The sequence below is a fragment of the Podarcis filfolensis genome (assembly GCF_964270895.1).
Source record: "Podarcis filfolensis genome assembly, chromosome: 4".
Classification (NCBI taxonomy): domain Eukaryota; kingdom Metazoa; phylum Chordata; class Lepidosauria; order Squamata; family Lacertidae; genus Podarcis; species Podarcis filfolensis.
In genome coordinates this window covers 71,993,236-72,006,037 of record NC_139607.1, presented here as the reverse complement: position 1 = coordinate 72,006,037, position 12,802 = coordinate 71,993,236, and the positions used below count along the sequence as shown (strand labels likewise).

The 12,802-nt window shown below is 40.9% G+C and overlaps 1 protein-coding gene across 1 annotated transcript in view; it reads left to right on the top strand.

Annotated features, from left to right (window-relative positions):
- Nucleotides 1-11,817, top strand: part of F5 (coagulation factor V) — a 40,566-nt gene extending 28,749 nt beyond the window's left edge. The window contains exons 19-25 of the mRNA XM_083611366.1: nucleotides 32-103; nucleotides 1,618-1,712; nucleotides 4,853-5,008; nucleotides 8,541-8,685; nucleotides 8,795-8,943; nucleotides 9,597-9,779; nucleotides 10,331-11,817. Of these exons, the coding sequence (XP_083467492.1) occupies nucleotides 32-103; nucleotides 1,618-1,712; nucleotides 4,853-5,008; nucleotides 8,541-8,685; nucleotides 8,795-8,943; nucleotides 9,597-9,779; nucleotides 10,331-10,477 (947 nt within the window). The 3' untranslated portion in view covers nucleotides 10,478-11,817. The remainder of the gene's footprint in view (nucleotides 1-31; nucleotides 104-1,617; nucleotides 1,713-4,852; nucleotides 5,009-8,540; nucleotides 8,686-8,794; nucleotides 8,944-9,596; nucleotides 9,780-10,330) is intronic.
- The last annotated feature ends 985 nt before the right edge of the window (nucleotides 11,818-12,802 follow it).

Here is a 12,802-nt window from a genome sequence, read left to right as displayed (position 1 = left end):
TAGGGCTAATGCGTTTGATCCCTCTCAATAGGATGCAAGCTGCCTATGGGTCTAGCAAGTGGCATTATAAAAGACTCACAGATCAGTGCTTCGAACTACATAGGTAAGTTAAATTTCAAAGTGAAGGAATTTAAGTCGTTAAGTTGAATATTTTTTGTCTCTTTGCAGGTGATATACTTTAAATTCTAGCATCTAGCAATGGAACCACTACACAATAGACTACTGCTTTAATGAACACCCACATTCTGTGGTGGCCCAACATTAACACTTCCATTTTTTCCCATTGTGGTAGACATAAATTATCTTTCATGGTACCAAAATGGACAGCACAAATGGGTAATATACTAACTAGTAGGCATGCAATATAACATACTGAATATAATGTGTTTGTTTAAATATTTTTATTTACAATATTTATAAATATTACAATATTGTAATCTTTACAATATTACAACAACAACACATTTTTTTCCAAATATAAACAATTGTGAATTGTCCTGGCATTTGTACAGACTCTTATGATGTATTATAATTCTTATTCTAAAAATCATCACTCCATTTTTCCATATTTGTTAGTTTCTTACCATAGTCCACATGATTAATATATTATATAAATATTTGCCACATATTGCAAAATGAAAATAGATTATGCCTGCCTCTGGCTGCTCTAATTTGATAGGTCAGTTTCTCAGCCATTCAGTGTGGTTGGGATGGTGTTTGGTTTAGCAAGCAAAGACCTGCTCTATAAATTGGTTCTGAAAATGCCATCTCAACCTACGACTTGCCCTGCTGGTGATGAATTATCAACAGCAAATTTTTGATTTGAAATGCATTACAATGTGTTTGTTTTAGCAAGTTCTAGACTGCTCCTAAGAGGGACGTGGGTGGCACTGTGGTGTAAACCACTTAGCCTTGGGCTTGCCGATTGGAAGGTTGGTGGTTAGAATCCCCGCAACAGGGTGAGCTCCCGTTGTTTGGTCCCAGGTCCTGCCAACATAGCAGTTCAAAAGCATGCCCAAAAGTGCAAGTAGATAAATAGGTACCGCTCCGGCGGGAAGGTAAACGGCGTTTCCGTGCGCTGCTCTGGTTTCGCCAGAAGTGGCTGAGTCATGCTGGCCACATGACCCAGAAAACTGTCTGCGGACAAACGCCAGCTCCCTCAGCCAGTAAAGCAAGATGAGCACCACAACCCCAGAGTTGTTCGCGACTGGACTTAACTGTCAGGGGTCCTTTCCCTTTACCTTTAGACTGCTGCTAAGAGCAGGTGTTTTTTTTAAATTCTCACTCACTATTTTGTTCAGAGATTGCCAGTGTATTATTGATAATGTTTAGTATCTTGTCCATTCTTGTCATGAATGAATCAGTCAGTACAAACATTTTTCCATCAAAAATGCAAGGAGCATGCAAAAAAGGATGGTAAAGACCTTGGCTGTTCTGTTGGGTTAGAATGTGTTAGCGTATTGTAGTTTGTAATGGGATTCAATAGCTTTTATTTATTGTTAATAATGTAGTTTACAACCACTAAACTGCTTTTTTGAAACAATTGTTCTGAAAACTGGCATCGTTTAAGCTTTTCAGTTTCCTTTTGCAAAACATTTTCTGTTTGGTCTTACCCAGGATACTGGGAGCCTAAACTGGCAAGATTAAATAATGATGGAAAATACAATGCTTGGAGCGCTGGGAAGAACGAAAGTGAACTTCCCTGGATCCAGGTATGATTTGATCACAGAAACAGTTTTATCAGTATAGATTTGAAGTAACTTGATTTAAAATAGCTTGCTTTTCTTTTTTAGCTTAAAAAAAATGCTGAGTTGAAGGTATGATGGCCTGTGTGGGTAAAAGAACCGAATTCGAATATCCTTTATTAGGCATAGCAAACCACACATTATCAAACAGACACCGTATACAAAGTGTGCAAAATACAAGCTCAACATAACAAGGTTTGTCCCAGTCAGATCTTTAACTCCAGAGAAAATCAATTTGCATAGATAATACAATACAACACTATCACATCACCGATCAATTAAGAACCCCTAAATCTCTTTATAATGGCCCAGTCTTTCTACACGGACAGCACTCAGAAATTCAGCCACTATTAAAAGTAATTTGATCATTCCTGTCTGAGAGCAGGTCCTGAACTGTTGGTAGCATAGAATTGAGCCTGTTGAGTTGTAAGGACTCTAATAATTGTCTTCTGGCATAAATGCCAAAATCACAAGAAAAGAAAATATGCTCCAATGTATCAGGTTCCTGTTTACTACACTTGCAGAGATGCTCTGATTCTGGGAGAGCTAAATATCTTCCTCTTACTATCATCGAGGGAAACATATTAAATCTGGCTAACATAAACAGCCTGCACAATTCATGATTCTTCAGATTTATCATGTATCCCTTTTGAAAATCTCTACACAAAGGGAGATTTAAATAGAGAGGAGAGCAAGTGCTGTGCTTTGCAACCTCAAGAGTGGAGAGAACACTTTTTTCTGAAAAATTCTTCCTGATAATTTCTCAAGTATCTTTGGGGTCAGAATTTTCAAGGGTGAAAGAACCAATAGACTAGACATCAGAAGGTCCTTAAGCTTTGAACTTCTGGAATAGCCTGATGGATAAAGTTGCAGGCCAAAGAGCATTGTTGTACTTGAAACAGAGTAGGATAAATTTATTAAACATCTCTTGTAACTGCAAAAATGGAAAATGTTCAGAAAAGAGCATGCAACATGATTAAGGAGCTGGAACAACTCCCCTATGAGAAAAGGTGGCAACAATTGGACCTTTTCAGGTTAAATAAAAAGCGGAGTGAGGGGTAGGGCATGACAGAGATCTATAAGATAATGCATGATGTGGAGAACGTGGTGAAATTTTCTCTCATTATACCATAACTCACAGGACTGTCCAATAAAGCTAAATGATGGAAGAATCAGGACAGACCAAATAAATTCTATTTTCATGAAAAGCTAAACTCTGGAATTCACTTTCAGAAAATGTAGAGCTACCACCAACTTGGATGGCTTTATAAGAGGATTAAACAAATATTCCATCACTACTATCCAGGACATCATGCCTCTGAATACCAGTTCCTAGGAGTCACAAATGTGGGGACCGCTCTCGCATTCCAGTGCTGCTCGTGGGCTTCCTACAGGCATCTGGCTGGCCTGTCAGAACAGGACACTGGACTTTGATGGGCTTATTCTTAAATTTGTGGGGCTCTAAATAAATTCATATTCTTCCATTTGAGACTGTTGGGGTCATATTTTGCTTTTATGAGCTTTGGAAAGCTTATACCTTCCCTCTTCTTTGAAGGTATCAGGGACAGCTTCAATCTGAGATGAGAAACTGGGTGGTGTGGATTTGTATCAATATAATCTGATGGATTGCCATGTTTGGTGTCAGGCCAAATTGCCTAAAGATGCCTGGCTGGGCCTGTGTGTCTTCTTGACAGTCTTATATGAGTCATCTGGTGGCCCAATAGGTTGTTTGTGATGAGATAACAATCAGTGGGTTAAAAGTTCTTTGGATCTGGGAATAGGGGATTGACCTATAGGCCATGTGATCACGTCTGTAATTTTCTCAACTCTGCAGTTCTGTGTCATCTTTGAAAAAGAAAATATTAAGCCTATTGTAGTGGCTACGAATGTTTTGAAACATCTTTCTAAAGTTCATGGCTGAGACAGAGAGAGATTTGAGGTCCATCTGAGGGCTTGCGTGTGCTTAGGGCAATAGTTAACTTTTTGGCACACTTCTCCTGCTTTATCAGCTAGGGTAGAAAGGTCACTTAATACTGTTTGTTTGAATTCTGAATATCTAGAGAAAGGGCTTTTGTATTGGTGAATAGTACCACTACTGAAAGAACAAAACACAATGCCCCCAGAACTTAGAAGGAAAATATGATTTTAAAGGAAAATATGACCTATCAGCAAAAGTGTTGTTTTCTACTTCTGACTTGCTCTCTGTTTACCCCTTGCTACAAAATGGTTCATGGCCTTCAGCAGGTCAGAAGATCTTTGCTGGATCCAGTTATATATTCCAAGCATGCATATGCCAAATGTTTTTCCATTTTTGGTATGGTTTTTTTTTTGTCCTACGTGAGATTATTGATTTTACTTATTTCAAGTGCCCCAAATTGCTTAACTCTAAAGTAGGACTATATAACCTTCTAAGGAAATGTACCTTGCTCTTTAAAAGTCTTGTTGTAGCCATCCTAGGCAGGTAGTTTACTGAAGCACTTGTGCAGGTATGGCCAAACTTGGCCCTCCAGATGTTTTGGGACTACAATTCCCACCATCCCTGACCACTGGTCCTGTTAGCTAGGGATGATGGGAGTTGTAGTCCCAAAACATCTGGAGGGCCGAGTTTGGCCATGCCTGCCTAGTGGAACTGCCTTCTGTGGTGGATGTCCTGTATTCTGTATGCACTGATTGGAAATGAAGCAGTGTGACTGCCCCAAAACATTTGCTGGCACAAATAGTATCAAAGGTGGGATTGTGTATGATTTCCCCAATAGCATAATGAGCACCAAGGCTGACGAGGACAGCAGCGGGGAGCTGGTACAAATTACTGGGGCCCAGTGGTCTGGAAGGGGCCCCAGATCCTAACTATCTTGCATATGTTTTTGTCTTTCTCAGTAGCACCATTACAGACAGAAAGAAAAACAATAAAGCTGCATATAATATGAAAAAATGAACATTGAAAAATAAAAATAAACTGGCTGAGTCACAACATACACATAGAACTAGTCATATACCATGGAGTTTTACGTGTGCATGTGCCAAAATCACACTTGTCTTTCTCACAAAGAGGATACCTTTCCAATGAAACTGCACTTATATGGATCTACTGTTTTGCTCCTGTATAGGTGGACCTAGAAAACCAGGTTCTGATCACAGGCATTCAGACCCAAGGAGCCAAGCAGTTAATGCGTTCCTTGTATACAATGGAGTACGTCATTGCCTACAGCAAAGATGGAAGAAAATGGGTTGCTTTTAAAGGGAATCACTTAGGGGCACAGAAGGTGTGTATATTTACTGTACTTGTCCCTGTTTTCCACTCGGGGGAAAAAAAGGCAGCAGGCATTGAAATTTTTGCTCAAGGGATAATATAGATTGATATAAAGAGAGCCAATGTGGTGCAGTTGTTACTGTTAGACTCCTGGACTATGACAAAGGAGCTCAGGGTTCAAATTTCCACTCAGCCTTGAAGCTTACTGGGTGACCTTGGGCCAGTCTTGCCGCCTAATCTACTTTACAATGTTCTGAGGATAGCTTTTTCACCTGCCTTGCTCCACCCTCCAGCCCTGAGAGCCTTTATAAGAGACCTGTTCTGCTACCTGTTCTTTATTGTATTTGGTAAGTGCAGACTGTTAAATTATTATTTGCCGATGTTTAATTTTACTGTTTACTGTTGGATTCTAATGGATTGTTGAATATTGCTTTATTTTATATAAATTGTTTATTTTAAAGTTATTGTGACTTTTTGTATAGGATCGGATTGTTACTATTAATGTTTGATATTTTATTATTTTTATGTGTGTTGGAATATGGGTGGGGTAATAATAATAATTTTATTTTATTTTATTTTATTTTATTATGCAACACCATTGTTAAAATCTCTGCACTGGCTGTGCATCTACTACAGAGTCTGCTTGCTTTAATTTAGGTCTAGAGTACTATAGGAATTGCCTAAACCCTAATATCCCAGCTTGATCACTGAGAACATTTGCAGGAGCACCACTTGAGATGCAAGGCTCATTTGACATCAACACGAAATACCGTAATTTTCGCTCCATAACACGCAGTTTTTTGCTCCTAGAAAGTAAGGGGAAATGCCTGTGCGTGTTACGGAGCGAATGCACCGGATCAGAGCCGTGGCTGCCGTCAGTCAAGCAAAGCGGGAGCCGCTTGCAGGGCTTTGCACGGCTCTAGCTTTGCTTGCTTTACAGCCAGGAGGAGGGGCTCCTTTGCTTGCTTTAAAGTGACCTACTGAGGAGGAGGAGAGAGGAGGAGGAGGAGAGGAGGGAGGGAAGGAGAGCCATGGCAGCAAAGCGCTGGGAGCCATAGCGAGCCGGGGGGAGGCAGGCGGTTAAAAGCCAGCAGGCGCTTTTAAAGCACCCTGCAACAGCTGCTGCAGCCTCAGCTAGCAAAGGTCTGCGAGCTCTCTAAACGGAGGAATGAGGCTGCAGAGGGACAGCAGGGCACAGGAGGGCTTGGATCAGGAAGGATAAAATTTAAGCAACCAGCAGCAAAAAAAAAAACCAACCTGGAGCTCTGAGCCAGGAGCGCAGTGAAAACCAGGAAGTAAAAGAAAAGGCTGGAGAGGGCACGGGATGAGGGAGAGGAAAACTAGGCAAATCCCCCCCCTGCTTCTCAGCTGTTTTCAGGCAGGATAGATTTGAGCATTGTCTGGGTCCTAGTGCCCCTACTGTTTTTTGTGCTCCATTCTATTGCTGCTGGTGGCTGCTTATCACTCAAACTGAACCTGATACCAGTAGCCACCTGTACAAGCAAAGTAGAAGGCTGCAAGGAGGAGCGCTTTTACACAGCTAATGGCGAAACCCCTGCAATCCAAATCCTCCTCACTTGCTCAAATCTATTCTGCCTCAAAACAAGGAGCGGAAGGAAAAGGCTGCAAACTGTTAAATGGAAAAAACCCCAGGCACAGGGCAAATACCTTAAGTATACCTTTAAAGCAACTGTGCTCTTTCCCTCCCTCCTCCCCGCTCAGCTCGCAGAAAAACTCCTTCTCCACACACCCCACGTGTGCTCCTTGTCCCTTGAGTGCTTTTCCTTCCCTCCCCATTTAAAACGTGGTTACAAAGCACGGATCCACATGGATCCTCAGGATTTTTGCACTGGGTCACCCCAAACTCATCGTCAGATCACATGTCTGTGGCCACAGCATGAACCACAAAAATCATACATCCACTGTTTCGTTTAGAATATTTTTTTCTTGTTTTCCTCCTCTAAAAACTATGTGCGTGTTATGGTCAGGTGTGTGTTATCGAGCGAAAAATACGGTAGATCCTTTAGTTTGATCAGCCTAGTCCTGTGGAATGCTCTGCCAATAGGGATTCAGCAGGCACCTTTAGTTTCAACCTTTAAATGCTTGTTGACAACTTTTCTGTGCTGCTAGTCTTATGCAGGTAATTAAGAAAAAGTTAGTTGATGGTCTCCGATTTTAAATTTTTACATGTCTTATTGCATATAGGTATTACTGTAAACCACGTTGATTTTTTAAAATAATATAGCAGTATAGAAATAAATAAAAATTTAAAAATCACAGTGAGACAGAGAACCAAGTATGCCATCTTGAGCTCCTTGAAGGAAAGGTGGGATGTAAACGTAATAATAAATAAATATGAGACTACAACTGCTAAACTTATATGAATACTAGATGCCAGTGCTAAACATATATGATCACATGAAAGTAACCTTTTCCACATGTAGCCCATGAGGATATAAATGTGCATTGACATGTGTATCTCCATTCATATTGTAATTCTCATCCAGTCCCTGCTGAACTGGCCGGGTGCATCTTCTGAAACACATCTCCACCTAGAGAGCCACCATTTATTATGCATGGTTAATTGGAATAAAAATTGGTTCAGGGCTATTATGGTCCATGTTTTTTAGCCTGAGCAATTGTATAGAAATCGTGTCCTCCCTTAAAGAGGGCACATGTTGTGGTGAGACCTGGAAACGAATCCCCTGTGTTGTGGGTGGGCAAGATTCGTCAGCCACAACAACCGAGTGGTAGGTCCCTCATAGCTAGGTGCAATCTGGCCAATGGGACGCAGTCCAAACAGTTCTAGGGACCTATTTATTCCCATGCACGTGACCCAGAGCTTCCTCTTTCGGCACGTGCATTCGGAACACCCGCCCACCTCTCCCTACTTTTAGGGCTTTTGCTCTTGACCTTGCTGTGCCGTCGTGTGTTGTCTGTTGTTGGGACAGGGGCACAGCAGGAATTTTCCCCACTTGGCTGATTGGCTGTTGCCATTTGGGTTTTTCCTGCTGCATAGCAAATCATCACAACTTGTAAGGTTGCGGATAGGCTCTGGTTCAGGTGATAGGGATGGGAGAACGCTCTCGCCATCCCTATGTGAAGGGTATTCCGTTAAAGGAATCCAGGGACTCAAATGGTTTGGTCAACCCCTGAGAGGGGGTTGTGCCTGTGTCTGAGTCCAGGGGGACACCTGGGTGGCGGACATAGTCCGTTCCCGACTTTTCGCTTATCCAGGTGTTCACCCTTGGCTGACCTATGCTGGAACCCAGGGTCAGCGCTACCTGCATGGCAGGGAGCTAGCCGAACCAGAGCCTATGCAACCAGTCACTTTCTGTAATCAATAAAGTTGTGGCCTAAATTTTGCCAAAAACCAAAACTAAAATTTGAGTCAAGTGTGAATTTATTTAGGGGGGTGGGTTCTGGGTCTGAACAGGCAAATGGGCAGAATCCATGTAAGAAAATATACGTGAGATACTTCACTGTAAGTGCATCCATTAACAAATACCGCAGAGTTACTTACAGAGCTCTTTTGTTTCCACTAGGTTTTTGAAGGCAATTCAGATGCCCATGGAATAAAAGAAAACCTCATTGACCCTCCTGTTGTTGCTAGGTATATTAGGGTGTATCCAACCAAGTTCTATAACAGGCCTACTCTTCGTATGGAACTCCTGGGTTGTGATACAGAAGGTAAGACCTGGACCCTGCAGCTGAGGCCTTTCTGTGTGTACATCTTTCCTGTAAACCATACTGTTGCTTAGGAGATCTAACCAGGATGTGTCCATATTTTTTATGATAGATTGCTTTATGCCGTTGGGAATTGAAAGTGCGGCTATCAAGAATGTGCAAATTACAGCCTCTTCTTATAAGAAGACTTGGTTGGGTTCATGGGAGCCATCTCTTGCCCGCCTCAATCTCAAAGGGAAGATGAATGCCTGGCAAGCAAAGGTAAAGACGAAAGCTGCAAAATCGAAACTTCTGCAGTTGTTTATTTTTTTAATAATGTAGAAGTAGAGTAAAAATGAAATAATCAGGGTGGCACACAAGCTAACCATCATATTAAAATAGCATATAAAGATATCAACAGAAAGAGGAAATAAGTTAGTGCTAGCGCTAGTGAATGAACTCCGTTAAAAAAACCCAAAAACCTGTAGCTTGAAGTCATTGGATCTACTCCAGTGTACACAGGATCAGCAGCTGTAATGCCTGCAGGTGATATCCTTGATTAGTATATACACTTAACCCTGGAATACTAAGCTTATTAAGACTTACCTCTGAGCAGACATATATGGAATTGTGCTTGAATGAAGTGTTGGTTATTTAGCTTTACATTTTTCATTGCTTTCTTTTAACAACTATGTTTTATTTTCTTTGAATTACTTCCACTTTACAAATTATTTTGATTGTAGGTCAACTAATACATATAATTAAATAAAGAATACATGGAAGGATGCTAAACACTTGGCTATTTTAGAGTCTTCGTCCAGTGTTCAGTGACCCTGTGCACTTCTGTAGAACTCAGTTAAAGATTTGCATGTATTGGATATTCACCAGTGAACTTGCACAACTCAGTGTTATTATTGTTCTCATTAATTTTACAGTCCAACAACAACCAACAATGGCTGCAGATTGATCTCCTTCAACCTAAGAAGATAACAGGCATCATAACACAAGGAGCTAAATCAATGTACAGTGAAATGTATGTGAAGACATTTTCCATCCTCTACAGCGATGATGGTTCAGTATGGAAGCCTTACATGAATGATTCAACTTCCATGGAAAAGGTATCAGTTCTTCCTCTCCCTCCCTATTTATTATTTTCGTTTATGCTAAGCATTAAAAATGTTGGCCACTCCCCCCTACTACTGAGGTCTCCTTTAACAGTCTTGATTTGCCAGGTTTGACTCAGTGACTGCCAAATCATTTTGCTTCACCAAGGATTTAGAGTTCTTACAAGCAATATAGGGACCAGTGATCATTAGATATGGCTTGTGTAACATGGAATAAAATACTGGAGCTACCTTTTTATTGTAAAAATCAAAAGCTAGAGGCCTTAGGTCCAAATTCTAATGTGTAGCAGATCCCCCCACGCCACTGTGGGGAATGGAACTTGGGAAGATCTCTGCCTGAGAATTTAGGGAATCATAATTGGTACAGTGTTTGCCGTGGACTCAAAGGATGGCCCAATGGCCTGACACATAAGGGACTGCACAGGTTTATATGAACTTAGATATTATGTGCCATTGTGGGAATATGAGTTAGTCCAACCTTTTGTCTACTCATTGTGCATTCATTCTGCACTTTTGTCCACTCATTTTGTTATGCTTGTTTTCAGGTGTTCACAGGCAACATTAACAGTGGTGGCCTAGTCAAGAACTACTTCAGGCCACCGATATTTTCCCGATTCCTTCGTGTCGTTCCAAAAACATGGAATCTGAGTATTGTACTTCGGATAGAACTCTTTGGTTGTGATGTGTTTTAGGGGCTGAACAGAAGACTGTCATACTGAAAGCCCCACAACCTTTAAGCTTGCTGATACCAGATGTTGTAAAAGGGGAAACCAGAACAAAAAACTCTTTTAGAGTGATTATGGTGTGCATATCCAAAGCACTTTAAGCTGTGGATTGGAATAGCTTTGAAAATTCAATTAAAAGACATTCATACCTATTTAAGTACTGTGAATGCATAAGATAAACAAGCAATTGTATTTTCCATTATCACTGTGAATAGATACCTTAATGTATTACCATCGTTGCCTTTGCCTTCTTCTGCACTTCCTACCTTCCCTCTTCCATGCTCAGAACAGCATGCTTAAACCAGATAGGAATGAGGAGTGGGGTCAGGAGTCTCTGATCAGTGAGCAGTTAGCAGATGTATGAGCTTTGTTTACCAAAGGATTCTGAAGAGCCATTCCTTCAGGGGAGGTTAGTTGGTCATGTTCTAATTCAGGAGTCACCAACATTTGTAGGCCTGAAGGCACATTTGGATTTTTGAGACCGTGCTATCAGCACCACCCACTTTTCATTTCTCCTCTGCGGATCACACCCCACCTCCATGAGAGACAGAAAGATAGTGCACATATTTCCCTTACTATGGGACCTGGATAGAAGTTGGATCTAGCAGAATTAATTTCAGCCTTGGAAAGGGCATAGAGCTGAAAGAGAAGTGGGGAATAGTGTTGCTCTTTCAACTTCCTCCCTAAGGAGAGGAAAGGTAAGCACCCTTATGGCCAAGGAGACAGCTCAGAAGGGGCACCTGGGCAAGACCTCAGGAGCTCCACTACAGCCACAGGTGCCACGTTGGTAACTCCTGTTCTGATTCTTCACAAAAGCCATCCCTGCTGCTGCTGATAAATGAATATTCACAACATTTGTCAGTATAACTGATCTAAGTAGACAAACACCGCCATTGGTTCTACATTATCTCAGATGAGTTCCCAAAGATAAGTAGGAAATCATAGAATTGTAGAGTTCTTTGATTTTCTGCATATCAGCTAGATGTTTGTGCTTCCAACAATTATTGACTTCATTGTATGTGGGGAAAGCGTTTAAAAGAACTTACACCACATATTAGAGAATGATTTAAGACGAGTAGAAATGGTTATGTAAGGTATGTATCCAAATGCACAGTCATGTATTTTGCTAACTATTTATGGTTAGGTCTTCCTTCCATGACTTTGGAGGTAGATTAACACTGAAATTCATAAGCGGGTGGTAAATCTTTCTGCAAGATGCTTAACACTTTTTCAGGATCTATTTCATGATGTTATTCATATTTTCTGAATAAAATGCAAAACAATGCATATCTAATGTGTAAAAAGCACACTTGGTGGCAGCTCCCGTTTATTCCAACAATTTAAAAATCACTGATCTGGAAGACCTTTGGACTGTTACTAAGAGGCAAAGAAAATGTGCTGTGTTCTTATTTCTGTATAACAAAACTGACACTGTATGAGGGGAAATGCTAGAAAGGAATTAGTTCAAAAACACTAAAATCATGGCTCAGCCCGTGTGGTGCAATGAGTAAAGTTTGCAGCCTGGGTGCAGGAACTTATGTTCAGATCCCATCATCTCTGAATACTGGTGATACTTGCTGCTGGATGGGATTTGGAGTCCAGCACAATCTGGAGGCGGCACAGATTCCCCATCCTTCACCCATGGATAGCAAATGCTGTTTCATTCTTTCCTGCTGTGGAACAAAGGCCCAAACTATATATGATGTAGGAGACATTTACTTCTTCTTTTTAAAGTATAAAATCAACTGGGGAAGGGCCTGAACAGGATCCAGTCACTGGTGCTACTGGAGGCATTTGACTCCATTTCCCTACACTGTTTCCCCAACTAAAATCAATTATCGCAAAGCTGCTATTAGTTCTAGTTGAGGAGTGGGGAAGCCCCCACATGGGCTAACATCAATTTAGAAATGGGGAACAATTTCTATAGGGCAATAGGTAGTGGGGGAAAGGGTTAAACTATGATCAATTTCAGCCTACATCTGCTTTGAACGAAATAAAAATAATTTTGAGAAACGTCATCATGACTTTCATGCGATTTGGCCCAAAGTCATAGAAAACTGGATAAGTGCTTAATTAGATCTAATCTGAGGCAGTGGTTGTTTTTTAAAAATCTGAAGTTTTTTGCCAAGCTGACTACTACTAGATGCATCTGATTCACTTTATCAAGCATGTTAAATTTTTAACAAATCATTCATTGTTGTTATTTCTTATAACTGTGAAGGATGAGTTTACTTCAAAGCATCTGACTCAAACTCTGGGTTGCAACATTATTATGTTTTTCTGTTCAGAGTT